Genomic DNA, 24,051 nt, shown 5'->3' with positions numbered 1-24,051 from the left:
CGGTGAAACCCCGTCTCTACTAAAAAATACAAAAAAAATAGCCGGGCGAGGTGGCGGGCGCCTGTAGTCCCAGCTACTCCGGAGGATGAGGCAGGAGAATGGCGGGAACCCGGGAGGCGGAGCTTGCAGTGAGCTGAGATCCGGCCACAGCACTCCAGCCTGGGTGACAGAGCAAGACTCCGTCTCAAAAAAAAAAAAAAATAAAAAAATAAAGCATGGTCTCTGAAATCAGACTGACTGGTTTGAAACCCAACTCTACCACTTATTAGCTGTGTGACAAATTACTCACGCTCTCTCTGTTTGGAGTTCCCCATCTGTAAAATGGGGATAACTACTTTCTTCATTGGACTCTGTGAGGATTGAAAAAATTGATGTATGTGAAACATTAAATAAAGTGCCTGGACCTATGGTAGCTGCTCACTAAAAGGGGTGTTTGTGAATGAATGGTAGGACGATGAACAAATTTGGGACATATTGCATGATGATGGGTTTGGTACATTTGGGATTTTAGGTGGAACACTCGTGTGGAGCTGTGCACTAGAAGTGTTTATCTAGAACTTGTGAGAGGCCAGGGCTGGAGACAGAGATGGGAAAACCACAGGAGTAGGTTAGATCAGGGAGGAAGACTGTAGTTGGAGACATGAGTGCCAAGGATGGAACCTTGGGACCATTTCTGTAGCAGAAAGAGGAAGTAGTTTGGCAAAGGAAGCTGAATTGAACAGGCTGTGAGGTAGGAGAACTGGGAGAGTGGTGAGTCATAGAGTCTAAGAAACACAAAGTTTTAAGAAGCACAAAAGTAGTTACTGGCATTAGATGCTATGTAAAAATTAGACAATGGTAAGTGAGAAGTTGCCCTTGGATTTAACAATTAGTTGCTCATTGGTTTCACTGTAGTGGTGGGAACAGTTTCTTAGTGCTTAATAACAATAATGATGTAATCGTATATGTATGTTAAAAAGGCAATGAAAAATAAAACATGCTATGAAATTTTTGTCCAAGGAAATTGTCTAGCTTAATACAGAGGTGTATAGAGGGAATGTCTGTAGGAAAGATATACCAGTGGTGATTTTAAAACCTAGCTGCTGCTTGAAAGAACTGTGCAAATAAAATTCACAGTATTTTAGACTAGGTACATTGGCTGAAGCCTATAATCCCAGCACTTTGGGAGGCTGAGGCGAGCAGATTGCTTGAGCTCATGAGTTCAAGACTAGCCTGGGCAACATGGTAAAACTGGTAAAACCCCATGTCTACAAAAAAATACAAAAATTAGCTGGGCATGGTGGTGTGCACCTGTTGTCCCAGCCACTTGGGAGGCTTAGGTGGGAGGATGGCTTGAGTCTGAAAGGGTGGTTTGAGCCTGGGAGGTGGAGCTTGCAGTGAGCAGACATCATGCCACTGCACTGTAGCCTGGGAGATAGAGCCAGACCTTGTCTCAAAAAGAAAAAAATTTATAGTATTTTAAAACATTTTGTGGTTATACTGTGTTCCACAATTAATTGTGTTTTCTTCAAAAAACTGAATGTGGGGTGGGTCTTTTACCTTTGATGTTTTTTTTTCCATCACTAAAATATTTGGTGGACTTGAAAGTGACCTTTTCCTGATTTCAGAATTAGAAATTAATGAGTATTTTTATTGCCTTAGGTGGCACTTGCTTAATGTGGATGACATGTCAATGGCTTTAAATCACCATTGAGCCACAGGCTGTGAAGGGAGCCAGTCAGCATCAGTTTTCTGACTACTCTGCCTAAGAAACTTGAGAGATTTGTGCTGCAGGTGTCCCGAAGAATTGGGACCCACATGGGCCTTGATGTGCGTTTCTGTAGGCCAGAGCCCAGCCAAGGCTCCTGGCATGTTTTTCTTCGCCTTTGCAGGCTAACAGAAATGTCTTGATTCTCTTTCAAATCAAGTTAATTTCATTTGAGAAATGAACAGACTTTCTTTGATTTGTTAGAATAGCCAGGCAGCATACCTTGTTGTGTTACTGTTTGGACCTCACTCTGTGCTTTGACAGCTTTTACTCTCTCAGCATTTCTTCTTGTTAGAAGTAGAATTTGAGTTAGTTTTACAGATTTTCCTCTGGGGCCAGGAGTGCTTGTGTGGGGAAAGAAGGGATCATTGGAGTAGATTTATGTGAGATTGCTTTGTCTAGCTGCTGAACTACCCTCCTGAGGTTAAACACATGGATTTGTATTTATGGAGCTCTTAGCCTATCACCTGGCCTTTGACCAAGCACTGCAAACTCATGGTTATGCTATATTATGAAAAATACATTCTCTGTTAGCTTTTGCTTCCTTTCTGAATAATAACACTTCAAAAACTATATTTGGACTGATTGTAGACTTACAGATTTTAATAAAATTTAATGTGAAAACAGATATATTTAAAAAATAAATTCTGTAGTATAATGTCTTAATTTTTCATGAACATATAGCTGGGTTTAACTTGTTATCTTATCAATAGTTTTTAGGCTTATAAATTTAAAGTAATATTTGTTTCCAATAATCCACTTACCGTAATGATCATTTGCATTTTGTTTAAGTCTAGAGTGTTTTTTAAGGAAGATTTTTTTTTTAAGCCTTAATTAATACAATGTAGGATATAACCAGCCTGGCTCAGTGGCTCATGCCTGCAATCTTTGAGAGGTTGAGGCGGGAGGATTGCTTGAGCTTGTAAGTTTGAGACCGGCCTGGGCAACATGGTGAAACCTCGTCTCTACAAAAAATACAAAAATTATTTCGGCACAGTGGCACATGCCTGAAGTCTTAGCTACTTGGGAGGCTAAGGTAGGAGGATCACCCAGGAGGCGGACATTGTAGTGAGCTGTGATCATGCCACTGCACTCCTGCACTCCAGCACTCCAGCACTCCAGCATGGGGGACAGAGCGAGACACTGAATCCAAAAAAAAAGATACAATTGTCAGCTGGGTGCAGTGGCGCACACCTGTAATCCCAGAACTTTGGGAGGCCGAGGCAGGCTGATCACTTGAGCTCAGGAATTCGAGACCAGCCTGGGCAACATGGTGAAACCCCGTCTCTGCAAAAAATATAAAAAACTAGCCAGGCAGGGGTGCTGAAGTGGGAGGATCGCTTTCGCCTGGGAGGTCAAGGCTGCAGTGAGCCAAGATCACACCACTGCCTCCAGCCTGGGTGACAGAATGAGACCCTGTCTCAAAAAAAAAAAAAAAAAAAAAAAGATAGAACCATGGCAGTTAGCCAGGTGTGGTGGCTCATGCCTATAATCCCAGCTATTTGGGAGGTTGAGGCAGGAGAATTGCTTGAACCCAGGAGGTGGAGGTTGCAGTGAGCCAAGATCGTGCCACTGGGCAACAGAGCGAGACTCTATCTCAAAAAAAAAAAAAAAAGAGTTAATGTTTGCTTTTGATTCAGTTTCCTGTTACCCAGAAAGTAGTGTCAAGTCTGTTAAATAAATATTTAAGTGACTTACATAGTGAAGTTAAGAGGTTTCTGTCACACAGATGTAAGAAATAGTGTTTCCCCATTTGAGTTGGTTCCATAATTTTTGTAAGAATATATTCCTGGAAATATGTGCCTGCAAAGTATAGTTTTTATTTAGTATTCGTTTCTCACAGAACCAGGAACAAAACAGGATGTGTCTCTTGTGTACTTATTTGGAAGAATTGCCTTGATGCAGTTAAAAATTGAACCTGAAATAGTTTTAAGAGACCCTAAATAAAATAAAACCTATTAAGCCAATAAAATGCCCCTTATTAATGATTATAAAGAATTTTTAATAAAATAAATTTTGGAACTGAAGGCCTCAAAAATCACATGTATCTTGAAAGTTTATTCTTTGTTATTTTTGGTGAAACTTGCTTGGAAGGAGGAAGTTAGCTGCTTCCTGAAACTGAATGAGCTCTTAGAATTGATGCAGGCCACTAGAGACTAAAACGGCAACACGTGATTTATTATTTAGTATAATTGAATAGTGGAGAATGGTAATGTTTGTCTCTCCTTGGCCCGATATAATGAATCAAAAGGCCCTTAAGTTATTTGGTTATGGTAAGTATATGATTGTGTTGAAAGTCAGCAGGAAACGAATCTAGATTAGTTGTCTGGCACAGACACTGGGAATGCTGAGCATATCGAAGCTGGGTGCTAATGACAACTTCATAAAGCTTGGGAGGGCACCTTCAGAAAGGTTCAGGATGAACCTGGCAAGCTACTTCTAGAGCTGAGTTTGCTGCTAATAGGTGCTTTCTGAATTACAAACTTAAAAAGTCATCTGATTTTGAAGAGGCAACTGAAGCTTGGAGTGTGAATGGCTTGGGTTCGGTAAGAGGTAGGTGAGGAAGAGCTAAGACTGATTCTTGACTTCTGCCAGGACATGGTCAGTCGGCTCCACCATCTTGTCTCACCCACGTGTAGTCATCCTGCACACACATGTGGCTATACACATGTGCTTCCTTTGCCTTGCTACTGAAACTTCGACTTGTGCCTGTACTCCTTTTACCCTAAGTTGTAATCTGCCAGCCTGGACCCTTCTTTTTGCTGCCTTAGGGAGATTAAATTTCTGTACCTGTTAATGCTACTGATTATTTTACCTTGAGCAATTGTTTACCTTAATGTCCTTTTTGACTCTCTTTTTCTTGCTTTTATCTCTTCAATCTCTTCTTATTTATTTATTTATTTTTAAAAGATGAAGTCTAGCTCTGTCTCCCAGGCTGGAGTGCAATGGCACGATCTTGGCTCACTGCAATCTGTGCCTCCCGAGTTCAAGCGGTTCTCCTACCTCAGCCTCCCGAGGAGCTGGGATTACAGGTGTGCGCCACCACACCCAGCTAATTTTTGTATTTTTAGTAGAGATGGGGTTTTGCCATGTTGGCCAGGCTGGTCTGGAACTCCTGGCCTCAGGTGATCTGCCCACCTCAGCCTCCCAAAGTGCTGGGATGACAGGCATGAACCACCACGCCTGGCCTTCAATCTCTTAATCTTTTTATACCTTTCTCTTTTCTGTCCCCTTTTCTCCTTCCCTCTTCCCTTTTCCCTCTTTTTCTGAACATTTTCTTTTTTTCTCTTCCTCTGCCTATCCCTGTTACTTCTCTTTAAAGAGCCAAGGAAAACCTGATAATATCTGATAAGTTTAACAGTAGATGACATATCTCCAACAAGAGAAAGGAAAGATCTAATTGTGTTTTTCTCCAACAAGTAAATTTTGGTGAACACTTACCATGTGCTGTTTTTAGGGTGTAAGATAAATATGTATGTATGTACTTTTTTAATGAGATAGGGCCTTGCCCTGTTGCCCAAGCTTAAGTGCAGTGTTGTGATCATAACTCACTGTAACCTCAAATTCCTTGGCTCAAGCAATCTTCCCTTTTTAGCCTCCTGAGTAGCTGAGACTACAGGCGTGTACCACCACACCTGGCTAACTTTTTAATTTTTCTCTAGAGATGAGATCTTGCCATATTGCCTAGGCTGATCTTGAATTCCTGGCCTCAAGTGATCCTCCTGTCTCCGCTTCCCAAAGAGATTACAGGCGTGAGCCACCACACCTGGCTTCTCTTGATATTTTTTGAACTTGGGATATTTTGTGAATGTATATGCCCTTGCAAACATGCATGTCTATTTTTCTGTTAAAATATGTTATTTTACAAAAAAATTACAACCAAATTATTGGAAATGCAAAGAAGAAAAAAAAAAAATAACTCATGATCCTATAGTAACAAATTAAACCTACTATTTTTGATTTATTATTATATTTTATTATATTATAATATTTTAAATATATTAATATATTATTGTATATTAAAATATTTTGACAAATATTTGTCAAAATAATTACATAGTCTTTGTGCAGTAGAAATCATAGGTAAATTTAGTTTTGCATTCTTCACTTTCTTTTGTTTCATAAATGCTTTCTTTAAATGTAATTTTGAACGGTTGGATAGTATTTCACTCAGTGTAGAAGGGAAGCAACATTAGTGGAGTACCTGCTATGTGATGGGCATTGTGCAAATTGCTCCATATTTGCCTCATTTCACCCCACAGCATTTCTGTAAGTATTATTATGCCCATTTCGTAGAAGAGAAAATTGAGGCTTAGCTTAGTTAATTTCAGTTTAGCAAGCACTAGTTGAGCTCTGAGGTACCACGCTGAGTTTTGGGGATTAAAGATGAGTGGGACATAGTTCCTCCTACAAGGAATGCAGAAAATCATAGAAAAACAAATGAGTGTAAATACGCTAAGTGCAGTGACCTAGAAAAGGAACATGTGACCTGGGTTAGGGTTGGTCAGAGCAGGTTTGCTAAAGCAGCAGTGCTTCTCAAAACTTCAGTGTGCATATGGAAGTACTAGGGGTGTTTGTTAAAATATGGATTCTCATTTTTGGTCCTTTGGTTGGTCTGACAGTCTTCATTTCTAACAAGCTTCCAGGTGGTGCTGATGTCACTGGCCCGCATACTTCATTTTGAGTAGGAATATTCTAGAGGATGTAGGACTTGAATAAATACCAATTAGCTGGGTCGAGAGGTGGGAAAAGGTATTCTAGACAGAGAAGACAGAGTGGGGAATGACATAAAGCATAAGGAAAGTATGGTAAGAGGGTAAACTACTTATAATCTATGGCAAGTGGTGGCAAACTATAGCTTGCTGGCTAAATCCAGCCCACAGCCTGTATTTGCATGGCACATGTGCTAAGAATAGTTTTTATATTTCTAAAGGGTTGTGAAAAAACAAAATCAAGGAAAAACACGTGATAGGGAGGCACAAAGCTTAAATATTTACTGGTCAACCCTTTACAGTAAAAGTTTGTGCCCCCTGATCTGTGGTATTGGCGGTATTGGTGGAGTGTAAAGTCTGAGGTGGGACATGTTTGAGAAAGCAGGCTGGGGGATGATCACCAAGGGATGCAGAGGAGCTTGACCTCTGTCTTTGAGGTGATCGGGAGCCAGGGCAGGGCTTAAAGAGGGGAGTGTCAGGCTCTGGCTTGCGTTTTAGAAAAATCCCTCTGGCAGAATATATATAAAAGGGGGCGACCTGGAGGTAAGGATACCAACCAGGAGGCCTGACCAAAAGCAGATTGCGTAGGAGTGACAGAGTTCAGAGCTGCCTGGGACAAAGTTTTAAATTTTATTATCACTGCAACCCATAGGAAGATAAACATTTTATATCATGACCCAGCATGCATACACACTCAAAGCAAAACTTATCACAAAACACTGTTTCTTTATTGTGGATGAACTCACATGTTTTTCATTCCATTTAAAAAAAAAAATGCTGTTGCTACCCACTAAGTTGACTTCATAGTGGGCCGTAACCCACAGTTTTCAAACTTATTAGAGAGCTCATTTGGGGAAATAAAACAGCAGGATTTTGTCATTGGTTTGATGTGGAGGGTGGGGAGCAAGAATCCCGACATGGATGTGTGAATGGTGTTATTTCCTAATGGAAATCAATAATAGAAGGGGGAAGCCATTTGGAAGGTAGAGAAGATTCATTTATTTTTGTACGTATGTTGAGTTTGAGAGCACTATAGGATATATGGGCTTTCCAGAAGATAAGAGGTATCAATTCTCATTCAGTTTTACTGCCTTATTGTTTTGTTTAACTGCTGTTATTTCTTTCTTTACTATTTTTTTTTTAAACAAGAGTCTTGCTCAGTTGCCCAGGCTGGAGTGCAGTGGCACGATCTCCGCTCACTGCAACCTCTGCCTTAGGTTCAAGCGTTTCTCATGTGTCAGCCACCTGAGTAGCTGGGATTACAGGTGTGTGCCACATGCCTGGCTAACTTTTTTGTATTTTTAGTAGAGATGGGGTTTCACCATGTTGACCAGGCTGGTCTTGAACTCCATGCTTCAAGTGATCCTCCTGCTTTGGCCTCCCAAAGAGTTGGGATTATAGGCGTGAGCCACCACTCCTGGCCTAACTGCTGTTATTTCAATAGCAGTATTTTCTATACAAAGTATGATGTTTTAGGATTTAGTAAGCTTTTCCTGCTCAGGCTAGGTATTCCACCATTATTTACAACATTGTAGTGTTCCAGTGGGAGGAAGCAGCATGAATTTTGAATAATTGGCTTATGTGGAAAGTTTGTAAATTGATCAATAACTTGTACGTATTACTTTGATATGTTTAATTTGGCACTTATATGTTCAGTAAGACTAATGTTCTGATATACTGAAATATTTAACAGAGTAATTGGATCACATTAATTCGTTTGTATATTCTCATATATGTTCAGTTTGTTTTAGCTCTGCATACAAATATACTGCACTATTAGAGGGTTATCAGTTTTTGATTACTTTACTTATTCTGCACTAATACAGACCAGTGGCATTTATTTATACTCTTCTCCCTGTATTTTAGGAGACTCTTTAAAGATAGGCATTTCTGGAATGGTAAAGAGTATTTCCTAAGTTGAACATATCAGTGTTTATAACATAAATACATAACTATGTTAAAAAGTTTTTTTTAACTAGGAAATAATTGTTCCTTTCACATTCTTTATATAGATTGAATACCTGCTTAAGAAGCTTACAGAAGCTATGGGAGGAGGCTGGCAGCAAGAACAATTTGAACATTATAAAATCAACTTTGATGACAGTAAAAATGGCCTTTCTGCGTGGGAACTTATTGAGCTTATTGGAAATGGACAGTTTAGCAAAGGCATGGATCGGCAGACTGTGTCTATGGCAATTAATGAAGTCTTTAATGAACTTATATTAGATGTGTTAAAACAGGTAAGAATTCTGTTACTGTATTTTTTTCTCATCTTTAGAATTTGACATTTTAAAATTAATATTTTTATCACAAAGATGAGTATAAGTCACTTATTTTCTTACACTGATTGCGTTTTTTTTGTTTTTTGTTTTTTTGTTTTTTTGGTTTTTTTTGAGGCAGTCTTGCTCTGTAGCCCAGTCTGGAGTGCAGTGACATGATCTTGGCTCACTGCAACTTCCATCTCCTGGGTTCAGGGGATTCTCGTGCCTTGAAGGCATGCACTCCCATGCCCAGCTAATTTTTGTATATTTAGTAGAGATGGGGTTTTACCGTGTTGGCCAGGCTGGTCTTGAATGCCTGACCTCAAGTAATCCACCCACCTCGGCCTCCCAAAGTGCTGGGATTACAGGTGTGAGCCACTGGGCCTGGCCTGATTTTGAATAGGAATAAAATTTCTTATTTTTCCAGTCTTGTATTAGGCTTTTCATTTAAAAAAATTATTGGTGCAATTTTAAAGTACAGTTAAGAATTTTAAGTACAGTTAAGAATACATATATTATTATATATTAACTTTTTTTTTTTGAGACGGAATTTCACTCTGTCACCAGGCTGGAGTTCAGTGGCATGATCTTGGCTCACTGCAACCTCTGCCTCCTAAGTTCAAACAATTCTCCTGGCTCAGCCTCTGAGTAGCTGGGACTATAGGCGTGTGCCACCATGCCCAACTAATTTTTGTATTTTTGGTAGAGATGGGATTTCACCATGTTGGCCAGGATGGTGTCGATCTTTTGACCTTGTGATCCACTAGCCTTGGCCTCCCAAAGTGCTGGCATTACAGGTGTGAGCCACCGCACCCAGCCCATTTCCAAAGTATTTTTAAAGTATCTTTCTGTCATGTGTGCATTCATAACCATTTATCCAGAAAGATCTCCATGGCATAATGCTGAGTGGAAAAAAAACCACATTTCTGAACAGGAGATACCTTTTAATCCCCTTCAGATAATGTTAATGTGTGTGTGTAGAGCTGTCAGGAAGATGCTTGCCAAAATGTTTACAGTGATCACCTCTAGATGGTGGGATTTTGGTGAATTTTTTTCTTCTTTATTCCTTTCTGTATTATTGGACTTTCTATATGATTTTATATTATTTTTATAAAATCAGAAAAATGCCTCTGTTTGTGGAGAAAAAAATACTTTATGTTACAAAGTTGCTTTTGTCTTACTTAGACTGTCATCTTTTTCTTAGCACCCAGCATAGCAGATGAAGCTTGATGCTTGTTAAATACAATTTATATTTTTTGGGTGACTCTTTGAAACTTCTTACATTATTATATTGAATGATAACTGATTTGGGATTCCCTTACTTTGATCCTTTCTTTCTTCCATAGGTAATAGTGTTGTCTTTGTTCTTTTTTTTTTCCTAACGGAGCACATCATAAACATTGAGGCTGAATTTGTATAGGTTTTTGGTGCTACAAAGAGGTATGAGATGTGGTCTCCATCTGAAGTGGAATTCTCAGCCTCTTAGGATGGCAGGATGTGACTGTAGTAGAATTGCAGTATGAGATAGCTTTTGCTTAAATGTCCAAAGATTAGGAAACTGAATATGTAATATGATTAGAACTTAGTATAATAACCAACTGAAACTTCAATCGATATCATATATATTTAATGATACGTATATTCTGTCATGCGCTATCACACCTGTAGATTTAATACTAAAAATAGCAACTATTCTTAAACAAGCCTGAAGGGCTTTGGCCTATAATAATGTATAATTTTGCTTAAGTAAACATTTGAGTCACACACCTTTGAGGCCAATCTGTGGGAAGGAAATACAGAGCTAGTGAGTGTTAGCTTAGAAGCCACATTTAGAAGCCAGTATTCGAACTCCTGGTGCAGTATTTTCCTGCTGGTCTGGGGCACAGTTCCTCCTTCAGAATACTGAGAGGTCAGGCAGAAAGGTAGGTTGGTACCAGAGGTGGAAGTCCTTGAGTATTTGTTGAGAAGATATATGTGGCCAAGCTTTAGCATTTTCATTGATTGAGGTTTTACTTATTTTATTTAAAAATTTTGGCTGGGCGCAGTGGCTCACGCGTGTAATCTCAGCACTTTGGGAGGCTGAGATGGGCAGAACACGAGGTCAGGAGCTAGAGACCATCCTGGCCAACATGTTGAAACCCCGTCTTTATTAAAAATACAAAAATTAGCCAGGCATCGTGGCTTGCCAGCTACTCGGGAGGCTGAGGCAGGAGAATCACTTGAACCTGGGAGGCAGAGAGATTGCAGTGAGCCGAGATCGCACCCACTGCATTCCAGCCTGGGCAACAGAGTGTTTACTCCTTCTAAAAAAAATCTTTTTGGAGAGATGAGGTCTCACTATGTGGCCCACGGTGATCTTGAACTCTTGGCCTCAAGCGATCCTCCTGCCTTGGCCACCCAAAGTGCTGGGATTACAGGCATGAGCCACTGCATCAGGCCTAATTGAGGATTTAATTTACAGAGAATCATTGTTAGGGGTTCATTCTTTCTTTTTAAGTGGAATAGACCAGTATAATGAACTCCCACATACCCATCAGCCAACTCCAGTAACCACCAACATATGGCTAATCCTACCCCACCTACTTTAAAAACTCTCCTGTATTATTTTGAAGCAAATCTCAGGTATTTTATTTTGTTTATAAACATTTCAATAGGTATCTCTAAAAGATAATGATTTTTTAAAAAATGTCAAATGCTACTTAATATCAAGGGGGTTCTGTTATCTGCATATCATTTTTGGGAGGGGTTGTCTCTGAAGTGTCTGAAATTATATGCAAATTTTTGTCTGGTTATGCTTGCATGACTGGGTGTAATGCCCCTCGCCTTCATAGATTCTCAGAGGGTCCAAGAACAATTGGTGTTCATGTTTTCAGGATCATATATCAAATAATGGAGTAGGCAAGTATATCAAGGAAGAGATGTCAGCTCTTACAAGTAAAAGGACAAGAATTTATATCACATTTTATCTTTCACAGGGTTACATGATGAAAAAGGGCCACAGACGGAAAAACTGGACTGAACGATGGTTTGTACTAAAGCCCAACATAATTTCTTACTATGTGAGTGAGGATCTGAAAGATAAGAAAGGAGACATTCTCTTAGATGAAAATTGCTGTGTAGAGGTGAGTCTAGTGTTACTTCTTTGCATTATTACCCCATGCTGCCCCCTGATGCTGAAGTAGCTTCTCACCTTCTTCCACCTAGACTCTAGAACCTTAAAATAATCCCCAAATTTACATTTCCAAAATAACATAGGCATACAGTTGCCATGGTTTCTGAACCAAACATTAAAGACAGCTGACAAAATTTTTTTCTAATATGAATTTATTTTCAACCTTATACTTGTGAACAAAATATAAGGATTAAATCATTTATTGGAACATTTAAGGAATCATTTATTGAATAAAATGGAGTCATAAAAGAGATAATAAAGTAAAAACAATGTTCAGTAAGACAATATTTGGAATCACAAATATGCCAGAAAATCTGGGACATTTTGAGTGCAAGAAATAAAAGAAGATGTAAGCATTGTCTTTGAATACTTTGGGTGACTTTCAGGACACTTTGTTCATAGGTACTAATTCTTGAAAGAAGTGAAATTCTCAAGAACATAAATTTTTGAGTTTTTAATTTTTATATGAACTGTCCCCGTGTCTGTATGTGTTGAAGAACATTTAAATACCTGAAATCTCACGCATGAACTATAATGTATTTTAGTGAATAATAATGTCTTGAGATGTGTAAAGCCCATGAAGGAGTCTGCTTAGATTTAACTAAGCATAGAGAACTACAAGGCTACCAAAGGCCAGTTTACTCATAAACATATAGGACAGAAACCACAGGTTGTCAGCCACAACATTCCAAGTGCAAGGAAAGAAAGCCACATTATGCAGATGTAGGAATCACCCTAGCTTAGGTGCTTCATATCCCACAGGGGTTAATACCTCTTGTAACATCATCATAGATGTACCTTCCAGGATTCCTGCAAGGGAGGTGCTCAGGGTAAGAGCTGCTATGCCCAGGAAATCGCAGTGCATGGCATTCTATCAGGTGTTTATAGTTTTCCCAATCTAGATGTAGTATACCAATGGGGTCATTTTTACTATAAGTAATGTGCTTAGGGAACAGCATTAGTAAATAAGTAATATGCATTTATAGGTATTTTTCATTGACATTAAGTTTCAGCTGATTTTTACTTAAAATTTTGAAGAACTAACTTTGCTTTCTGTTTTAGTCCTTGCCTGACAAAGATGGAAAGAAATGCCTTTTTCTCGTAAAATGTTTTGATAAGACTTTTGAAATCAGTGCTTCAGATAAGAAGAAAAAACAGGAGTGGATTCAAGGTAAGGTGATTTTTATTATTTGCCATTATATAACTTGAGAGCTCTGAATTTCTTTCTTTCTTTTTTTTTTTTGAGATGGAATCTCGCTCTGTCGCCCAGGCTGTAGTGCAGTGGCGTGAACTTGGCTCACTGCAACCTCCACCTGCGGGTTCAAACAATTATCCTGCCTCAGCCTCCAGAGTAGCTGGGACTATAGCCAGCATGCCCAGCTAATGTTCTTGTGTTTTTAGTAGAGATGGGGTTTCACCATATTGGTCACATTGGTCTCAATCTCCTGACCTTGTGATCCACCTGCCTTGGCCTCCCAAAGTGCTGGGGTTACAGGCGTGAGCCACTACGCCCAGCTGAGACCTCTGACTTTCTAGTTTTGAATCTCATGAAGGATACTAAGGCATTATTTCCTCATTGTCTGTAGTTATTTCTGCATGTGATACAGTAGCTGAGAGAAAAACAAATTAAGATGAGCTCTCAAAGTTTTCATTAGTTTTGTTTGCATAATGAACCTGGGGTAAATTATAAATGGGAGATTTACTTTTTAAATACATTTTGGGGTTGCAAGTAAAGTTTTGCTACAGTAATATATTGTGTAGTGATGAAATTTGGGCTTTTAGTGTAACCATCACTTGAATAGTAGCTTTTAGGTAATTTCTCATCCCTTGCCAGCCTCCTGCCTTCCCACATTTCTGAGTCTCCAATGTCTAGTATTCCATGCTCTATGTCCACGTGTACACATATTTTAGTTCCCACTTATAAATAAGAACATGTAGGCCCGGCACGGTGGCTCATGCCTGTAATCCCAGTTCTTTGGGAGACTGAGGCGGGTGGATCACAAGGTCGGGAGATTGAGACCATCCTGGCTAACACGGTGAAATCCTGTCTCTACTTTAAAAAAAAAAAAAAAAAAAAAAAAGCACATGTGGTATTTTATGTTCTGTTTATGGGTTATTTCAAGAAATACTTCAAGATAATAGCCTCTAGTTCTATCCATATTGCTGCAAAAGACATTATTTCATTCTTTTTTTTTTATGACTGAGTAGTATTCCAAGGTATATGTGTATATGCACACACTACAACTGTTGGTGGACCACGTGGGTTGATTCCATATCTTAGAGATTTTAGGTTTTACTTACTATTTGAAGAGTATAGAATTTTCCCCTTTAAGGACTGTGAAGAATTTTAAAGTGGCCATCTTGAGCTTGAGGTAATATGTAAAAGAAAAGAGGAATTATGCAATAGTTTTTTAATACTTCAAGTGATTTTCAAGATCCATTACTTCCATGAGAAATTACTAATTTTAGGTAACTCAAGAACACAAACTTTTGAATTAATAACCTTTTAAAAAAATAATTTCAACTTTTATTTTAGATTCAGGGGTACATGTGCAGGTTTGTTACATGGGTGTATTGTGTAATGCCAAAGTTTGGGGTATGATTGAATCTATCACCTGGGAAGTGAGCATTGTACCCAACAGAGTTTTCCAACCTCTTCCCCCCTCTCTACCTCCCATCCCAGTAGTCCCTAGTGTCTGTTGTTGCCACTTTTATGTCCGTGAGTACCCAGTTTTTAGCTCCCACTTATTAGGGAGAACATTCATTAATTGGTTTTTTGTTCTGTGTTAATTTGCTTAGGATAGTGGCCTCTAGCTGCATTCATGTTGCTGCAAAAGACATGATTTTGTTCTTTTTTATGGCTCCGTAGTGAATGAATAACTTTAAAGTGTTCCATTATTCCAAAATTAGTAAAGAATAAAATACAATATAAGAGGGCTTTTTAAAAAAAAATCCTGAAAGGAGATTCTGAATATTATATTCTTAGACATAGATAAAATTATGTTATATTGGAGAATTTTTGATGTGGTTTAAGAGTTCGAGGCAAATGCACCTGATTTGAATGCTCTTTCCTGGGTCTCTTGGGTTGAGTTATAAATTCTATAACTGCTTTTCTCTTCTGTGGAGTGGGGATAATAATAGTACCTTCTTCCCAGGGTGGTGGTGAGGGTTAGAAAATAGATAATGACAAATATACTGACACATTTTTCAAAATGACATAGATTGCAAACAATCTAGCTAGCTGTTAATAGGGAAATAGTTGAATAACTTATGGTTTAGCTGCACAATGGTGTGTACAATGCAGTACTTTATGTACAGTACTTTATGTATCGATACTGGGAACTGTGAGATAGATTAAATGAAAAAAACTGAGGGTCAGAAGAGTGTGTTGTGCCATCATTGTGTGAAAAGAAGGTGGAAGACATATATACATATTTATTTGTATAGGCTTATACTATCTCAGGAAAGATGCATAAGAAACTGTTACCTTTAGTTACTAGTGGGGAGGGGAATCCAGTACTTGAGGTACAGGAGTAGAAGGGAGACTTTCCTGTGTGTCTTTGAATTTGAACTATGTGAAAGTATTAGCTATTCAAGAAATTACATTTAAGTAATTTAAACTATCAAAAGAAAAATCAGATGTTGTATAAAAGTTAGATAATGCATGTAAAGGATATATTTATTTTATTTTTAAAATAAATGACAGCTGCTGTTACCTGTTATCTCAGGAAGGGGTTGCATAAGGCATAGATGATAGGCCAACTAAACACAGTAGGTTGCAAATTAGGTATCAGAAACTTGAATCTCTGTCCTTACTATGTCTTAATCTTGTTTGGCTTTTTGAGAAGTATAGAGAAAGGAGTTGAAAGTATTGTCATTAGTTCTTAAAAATGTGTGCAATATTCCGAGATTGAGTGCTTCTGAGCACAGATACAGTTCTGGAATTTTGGAGCTAGAAAGGACTTTATAGATCATCTCTCATTTTAGAGATGAGGAAACTGATGCTGCAAGTGGTTATTTCTTGAGGGGAACTCTGAAAAAAACCAAGAGGTTATGTGGCTGCTCAGGGTCACCCCACTACGGAGTGGCAAAATCAGAATCTACACTGGGCCTCTGGCTCCCTGTCTCGTTTTCTTCCCACTGTGCCATTTGCATAGTAGGCTTACAAAGAATAACTATTATTTCCCCATTTTTTTTTCTCCTACACCTTTTACAGCCATTCATTCTACTATTCATCTGTTGAAGCTGGGCAGCCCTCCACCACACAAAGAAGCCCGCCAGCGTCGGAAAGAACTCCGGAAGAAGCAGCTGGCTGAACAAGAGGAACTGGAGCGACAAATGAAGGAGCTCCAGGTTGCCAACGAAAGCAAGCAGCAGGAGCTGGAGGCTGTGCGGAAGGTGGGAATGGGCGCTGGGCTGGGAGAGGGCCTTTCATTCCCCTGCAGAAGCCATCGTGCCTTGCTTAGGGGCGTTGGTTCTACCAAGACGAATGTAGTGCAGTTTTAGGGAGATACTTGTGGTGAACTGTTCTCAGAAGTGTTTCCAGACCATCAACTGAGACACACTGGTTTTCCTAGCCCTGAAACCATGTTGATCTCGGGCAGCAAAAACATTTAGTTGGCTAGGAAGGAATTTTAATAATAATGAGCACAGTTGAATTTTGTCAGAAGAAGATGGGAAATTTCATTCCCTTGAGGATGTCAAGGCTGTTTTTAGTGACCTGGGCAAGGTGTGTTGCTTTTTAGTTTTCTCCTTAGCTCCCATCTTCACTCATGAGTACCTTGGAAGACGCTTAACTGTTAGTTTTACGTACTATTTGGAGTTAAGATACAGTCTGGGTCAGCTTTTCCTTCCATCTCAAGGCTAGGAGGTCAAGTACCATATGCTGTATGAGATAGTTGATGTTCACTGGGAACAGTTCCTCGGTTATGTCATGATCCCAGGGGTGGTAGTGAGTTCCCAGTATATGGGTATGATCTTTATTTGAGACACTCTTGGGCTGAGTCTGTCTGCCTTGAATCAGTGAGCACCTGCTAACCACAAGCTCAAGGACGCTTTCGTGCAAATCTGTGCAAAAACTTTGCCCTGGGATATGGGGGCGCTCATAATCTATGACTCCACATTCCTAGTGGGGTTCTCCCTTGGTAACCCATAGAAATGCCACATTGGGTGCTGAACTTCCTCTGAGTAGGGTAGACTCATGAAGATTTTAAAGAATGCTTTTATAATCTTAGGAGTTGCATGGGCATATATATAATCTTAGAAACAGTTATTACTATCACACACTTAACTTTGTAAAAGCAGCTCCTCGTTTCTGACTGCCTCCTGCCCCCGAAACACTCTTGCATCTTGCCTCTTTCTGCTGCAATACATTTTCTGCAAAAATTCCCTTTAAAGGTTACACTGAGCACCTGCAGTATGTGATTGCTGCTGCTTCCTTCCACTGTGCACACATCAAAAGTGGGTGTTATGAGGGAATGGCGGGGAGCTAGAACTTGGTGTCTTTTTTAAGAATTTTAAAATTATACAGTACCTTGTACCTGCAGAGGAGAATATGAAATATGTATATACAAATAATCATACAGTGAATACCCATGAAAATACTACCCAGGTTAAGATAGATTATTGCCAGTACAGGTTGGGTATCCCTTATCCGAAATGCTTATGACTCGAAGTGTTTCAGATTTGGGATGTTTTTGGATTTTGGAATGTTTACTTTATATACCGTATTTACCAGTTGAGATCCTCTTGCCTCAGCCTCCCAAATCCAAAAGTCTGAAATTTGAAATGCTTCAGTGAGCATTTCCTTTGAGCATTATGTGAGAGCTCAAAAAGTTTCAGATTTTTGAGCATTTTATATTCTTTATTCAAATCTTTTCCTCATCCCTAACGCCTGGAAACCACTGATCAATTCTCTGTTCCTGTATTTTTGCCTTTTGCAAATTGTCATATAAATGGAATCATACAGAATGTACATTTTAAGACTGGATTCTTTGACTTAGCGTTGTACATTTGAGATTCATACATCGATGCCCTTTTTAACTTTTAAACTCTGCCATCCAGGAGCATGTAGTGTTCTGCTCTGTATAATGTGAAGAAGGCATGCCTGGTGTTAGCAAGCTGTAGACCTGTGTAGACAGCTTTCCCACTACCTAGGTTTATAGAATTATTTAAATGACTGATTTAGGATTCTTGGATAAGTGCTGAAAAATTCTTATAGATAGCTTAATAATCTTTGATTTTCTTGTCAACTAACACAGTTCTCCAATTTTTTCATGGAGGCATTCTTAGAAAAACACAGCTTAGATGAATATTTAATTAAATGTATTTATTTTGGGACAGGGTCTCACTCTGTTGTTCAGGCTGGAGTGCAGTGGTGCAATGGTTGCTTACTCCCCTGCTCAAGAGATCTTCTTGCCTCAACATCCCAAGTAGCTGGGACTACAGGATAATTTTTTGTATTTTTAATAGAGATGGGGTTTTGCCATGTTGCCCAAGCTAGTGTTAAACTCCTGGGTTCAAGTGATCCACCCACCTCAGCCTCCCAAAGTGCTGGGATTACAGGAATGAGGCACCATGCCCAGCTGAACCTTTTAATCATCTGGAATTAGGTTACGTATCTGTGGGTTTCTTAAAATTTGACAGGCCTCATTTTAATTAGAAGAAGGAATAAGAAATCATGGTAGTTTTTATAAATTAATAGATTTAAAGGGTTTACTTAAATTTTTATTTCTACTTTTGTTTCTTTTAAAAAATCATTTGGATAGGTTCAAAATACACAAATATAAAAAGGCAGCTGTGAAAGATTTCCTCCCCCTCCCCCACTTATGAATTTCCACCCCTTGCCCAAGGTTAGGAAATATGAATATACATTCTTGTTTTCCCATTTTTTAAACACACAAAAGTACATACCAGTATTACTGTTCTGCCTCTAGTTTATTTCACTTAATGTATTTTTTAGATCTTTCCATATCAGTATAAAGAGTTTCCTCATTTTTTTTTTATGGCTGTAGAGTATTCTGTTATACAACAGTGTCATTACTTAATCATTCCCTGTTAGTGAACATCTGGGTTGTTTTAATCTTTTAATAGGTAATGCTGTAGGGAATTATCTTGTACCTGCATCATTGTATATGTGTTCACATATGTTCTGATATCTCTGGGGAATGAATTCTCAGAAGTGGGAATGCTGGGTCAAAGTGTGTAATTATGAAATCCAGGCTGATGGACCAGCCGCCATCTTGAGTGTTGCTATTCACTGTGCTGGAACAAAAAGTGTTCTAGGGTTTGGCAGTGCAGTGCTCCAGCCCAGAAATGTCACACTATACTTCTATTTATAACATTTTGGTCAGAACTAGTCAGAACTTTCTGATGAGAAGTCAGCTGTCAAGCTTGCAGGAGTGCGCTTGTGTGTGGTAAATCATTTTTCTTTTTCTGCTTTTAAGATTATTTTTTGGTCTTTGTCTTTCAGCAGTTTTACTGTGGTGTATGTGGGTGTAGATCTCTTTGTGTTTATCCTCTTTAGAGTGTATTGAACTTGAATATGTAGATCAATGTTTTGCCTTAAGCTGGATAAGTTTTCAGCCACAAATATTTTTTCTGCTTTTTTCTCCCTCTTCTGATACTTCCATTATGCAAATGTTGGTAAACATAGTGGTGTCCCACATTTCTCTAAGGCTGTGTTCATTTTTCTTCTTCTTTTTTTTTTCTTTCTGTTTTCCAGTTGCATAACTTACATAGATCTATCTTTAGTAGATTTCTTGTAGCGCAAATATACTGTTGAGTCCCTCTAGTGAATTTTTCGTTTCAGTTATGGGACTTTTTACTTCCAGAATTTCCATTTGGTTCTTTCTGTGATTTATATCTCTCTATTATTCTCTATTTGATGGGATGTTATCATTCCTTCCATTACTTCTGTAAGTATGGTTTCCTCTAGTTATTTGAGCATACAATATTTTATAACTGCTTTGAAGTCTTCATGTGCTAAATCCACCATCTGGGCCTCTTCATAGGCAGTTTCCATTGCCTGCTTTTTCCCCTGTATGTGGGCCATACTTTCCTCTTTCTTTACATGTCTCATAATTTATTGTAGAAAACTAGACATTTTAGATAATGTTTGGTAGCAACTCTGGATTCTGATTCTACCCTTCTCCCCAAGGGCCTGTTGTGGTTTGTTCCTTTATTTGTTTAGTGACTTGGCTGAACTATTTCAGTGAAGTTTGTTTTCCTCACAGTGTGAAGCTTCTGACTATTGCTCCTCAGAGGCGCAGGCTTGGACAGGAGCACAGTCACCCTGTGAAGACCCTGATTTTTGCAGGGCACTCTTTGGGTGTCTTTCTCTGATCTCTCATTTAAGCTTTCCACCTCTGTTGGTACCACACCAACAGCTGTTAGAGTTCACTAATTTTGTTCTGTTGTTCTCCACAATGCCCTGAAACCTGAATTGCCTCACAGTCTGAGATCATTTAAATTCAGGCCTACATGTAGTCTTTAAGGTCAGTCTTTGAGACTTGTTCCTGCTACATGAGAACTCTTCTTGGCTGTCTCTTTCTCTGGTTCTCTCTGTCAGACGTTTGGCTAGTCTGGCAAGAGCAGTGGCTCACACCTGTTAATTGCTTTGGGAGGACAGGATGGGAGGATCACTTGAGGCCAGGAATTTGAGACTAGCCTGGGCAACATAGGAAGACCTCATATCAGTCAACCAACCAACCAACCAACAACACTCTTAACTGGTCTGTGGGTTAGCGTGTTGTTCTCGTGGAGCCACTGGCCGCCTCTTAATTCTCAGCCACTCTTGCCTGGAATAAAGTTTCTGCAACATGCAGGTGGGGACAAAGAGAAATTCTGGCAGCCAGCCTGCCCCTCTCAGGAAGATATCATAGCCCTAGACCTGAGCTGAGGGGAGGGGAACCCTTGTTTGGGGTTCCGTCTGCCAGGAGAAGAGCTTCCTTCTCACTGACACTGTGGGGGAGGGGAGGGAGTGCATCATATGCCACAGACCCTCACTGTTCTTACTGAGAGTTAGATTTTCTTAGATAAATGTTCTCTATTTTAGAATGTCCTTAGCATAATTTCTAGAGACTTTTAAAGGTTTTGTTTTTTTAACAATAATTTTCACCAGTTATGGTTGTTTTACTGGGGAAAGGGTTTGTGGAGTTCCTCGTGCCACCCTTCTAGAAATTGGTTCTGGTAAAAGTTATAAGGAATAATGTATAAGATGACAAAACTGTACAGAAAGAGCTCAAGAAACAGCTCTCGAATCTCATGAATGTGGCTGGGCATGGTGGCTCACACCTGTAATCCCAGCACTTTGGGAGGCTGAGGCGGGCAGATCACGAGGTCAAGAGATCGAGACCACCCTGGCCAACATGATGAAACCTCGTCTCTACTAAAAATACAAAAATTAGCTGGACGTGGTGGTGGTGTGCACCTGTAGTCCCTGCTACTCGGGAGGCTGAGGCAGGAGAATCACTTGCACCCGGGAGGCGGAGGTTGCAGTGAGCTGAGATCGTGCCACTGCACTCCAGCCTGGCGACAGAGCAAGACTCAGTCTCAAAAAATAAATAAATGAATAAAAATCTCATGAGTGCAATTGCAAGTGAGTTTAATTCAATGACTATACTAAAACTTTCTTTGCAAAATGTTGTTCAGGCTTATCAATAGTCTTTCATTTACCTAATTTATTTTATATGTTGACTCAGCAGATTGTTAGACTGGAATTCTAATGGAGCTGAAAGTTTTTATTCTATTATCTTTATTGAATGTTAAGAATGTTTGGCTTTTCCGGTACTTCAGTGTGACTGTCTCTCTCTCTCTCTAATGTACTTCTACTCTAACATCTGCTTTTCTGTGGATGGGTTTTTGATTGGCTAGAAACTGGAGGAAGCAGCATCTCGTGCAGCAGAAGAGGAAAAGAAACGCCTTCAGACTCAAGTGGAACTTCAGGCCAGGTTCAGCACAGAGCTGGAAAGAGAGAAGCTTGTGAGTGTCACGTGGCTGGAGAAAGCAGCTGCAGTAGCTCAGCCTGGGTCCGTGGGAACGGGGAAGGGCTGGAGGCTACAGTGAGGCATGTCGTCAGCTTGGCTTTGCTACTGACCTGGAATGGGCTGTAGGGGAAGTTGCATGTTTGTTCATTCATTCATTATCTGTTTATTGAGCACCTTCTATGTGCCAGGCACTGTGCCAAAGATGTAATGGCAAAAGACATAAACCTTGTTTTCAAGACTCCTAAGTGGAAATTTATGGAGCCAGGCACGGTGGCCCACTCCTGTAATCCCAGCACTTTGGGAGGCCAAGGCATGAGGATTGCTTGAGCCCAGGAGTTCAAGACCAGCCTGGGCAATATCTACCAAAAAAAAAAAAAAAGAATTAGCCAGGCCTGTTGGTAAATGCCTGTAGTTCCAGCTACTCAGGAGGCTGAGGTGGGAGGATTGCTTGAGCCCAGGAGTTCGAGGCTACTGTGAGCTGTGATTGTGTCACTGCACTCTGCACTCCAGCCTGAGTGACAGAGCAAGGCCCTGTCTCCAAAAATAAAAATAAAAGAAAGAAATTTGTGGAATGATGTGATAAATGCTTGGTTAGGGTGACTATATTTCCTAGTTTGCCTGGGAGAGTCCCTGCCATTCTGGTATAATTATTAATAACATTCCTTTTCATTCTCAAAATAGTTCTGATTTGGAAAATAAATAGTTATGGAAAAAGTAAGCATAGGTTCCATGGCATTTCTCCTCTGTAATAAGCAAGGATGGCAGGGGTGAGATCCTGAAATTGTGAGAACATCTAGATTCTGATTTGTTGCTCTTGGCAGCTCTGGTTCATCCTAGAGGCTTCCATCTTCAAGAGACGCAAGATCCAGGTTGTCTTAGGTAGTTACCTGTTTAGCTAGAGCACAGGTCTTCTTACATTGAGTGATACTCTGTCGGAGAGTGCTGAGTCCAGTACCTAAATAGATGTATGCGACGTTTCCTCTAGTCACTCTTTGTTATTTAGAGTTGAAAGAGATGTGTTTGTGGTTTGAGAGAAAAGAGGAAAGCAGATGTGACGTAGAGAAACAGCCAGAAGGTCTGGTCTTGTTTCCTCTCTGGTCCTTCTTATTGAGCACTGGCTTTCTCTTCTTTAAGTACAGGATGATCACATGCTCTCTCATGACTCTTATGAGGACAGAGTGAGCTAATGCAAGTGAAAATATTTTATCAACTGCAGAGAAGTAGGCTAATGTGTTTGTTATATTTAGGATGTTCTTGTAATTTTTAAGGCAGGGATTCAAAACTCTGTAATCCAGAAGGGAAAAACCATTAACTTACACAGACTAACTGAAATGCTTGAGTTCCCCTAGGGCTGGAGGTGCCCCAGGGAGTGGAGGCAGCCAGAGAAGTGCCAGAGGAATCCCATGCTGGCTGATCTTTCCTTCTTTAGTGTAACACTCTACTGTTCTGACTGGGAAAAGGTTCGTTCCTTTTAGAGAAGACTCTATTGGTAAAAAGATTGTGACTTTAAGACAGAAAGGAATTTAGAGAGAAATTATACAGGGAAACATTTTTTTCTTGACTTGAGTCTTAAAATGTGGAGTGGAAGGGATGGAAAATACAGCAGGGCAGAACATAATTTGGGTTATAATTTGCTCTTCCCAGACTCCTTCATTATTGCGATTGGGTGTGGTGCCCTCATCTCCTCCATCTTCAGTCCTTCAAGGATTGAAGGACAGGGTCCTGCCACCCTGATGGGCTGAGGCTGCAGCTGAAGGCAACCCCTCAGGTGGAGGGTAGGCTTTCCCTGAAAAAGAAGTCAACCTGCACTTAAACAAGACCCTTCTATACCAACAGATCAGACAGCAGATGGAAGAACAGGTTGCCCAAAAGTCCTCTGAACTGGAACAGTATTTACAGCGAGTACGGGAGCTGGAAGACATGTACCTAAAGCTGCAGGAGGCTCTCGAAGATGAGAGACAGGCCCGGCAAGATGAAGAGACGGTGCGGAAGCTTCAGGCCAGGTGCTAGATTGGTTTGCAGACTGCCTTTGTGTACTTTGCCTGGGCTAATACAGTTTCTTGGAATGACTAACACTCTGGTGGAGAGGGAGAAGTGTCTCTGCTCTGGCTGTGACTGAACTCGAGGTGCTGTCCAGATTAGGGAGACCATGGAGACTCAACTGGCTGGGGTG

The 24,051-nt window shown here is 39.9% G+C and overlaps 1 protein-coding gene across 2 annotated transcripts in view; it reads left to right on the top strand.

Moving 5' to 3' along the window:
* Positions 1-24,051, top strand: part of SWAP70 (switching B cell complex subunit SWAP70) — an 84,364-nt gene that overhangs the window by 49,718 nt on the left and 10,595 nt on the right. For both annotated transcript variants that reach the window (XM_025357291.1, XM_025357290.1), the window contains 6 exons: positions 8,472-8,699; positions 11,696-11,842; positions 12,955-13,063; positions 16,109-16,290; positions 21,766-21,873; positions 23,715-23,881. In XM_025357291.1, the coding sequence (XP_025213076.1) occupies positions 8,472-8,699; positions 11,696-11,842; positions 12,955-13,063; positions 16,109-16,290; positions 21,766-21,873; positions 23,715-23,881 (941 nt within the window). The remainder of the gene's footprint in view (positions 1-8,471; positions 8,700-11,695; positions 11,843-12,954; positions 13,064-16,108; positions 16,291-21,765; positions 21,874-23,714; positions 23,882-24,051) is intronic.

Source organism: Theropithecus gelada, chromosome 14 (genome assembly GCF_003255815.1).
Source record: "Theropithecus gelada isolate Dixy chromosome 14, Tgel_1.0, whole genome shotgun sequence".
Classification (NCBI taxonomy): Eukaryota; Metazoa; Chordata; class Mammalia; order Primates; family Cercopithecidae; genus Theropithecus; species Theropithecus gelada.
This window is presented reverse-complemented; position numbering and strand designations above follow the sequence as displayed.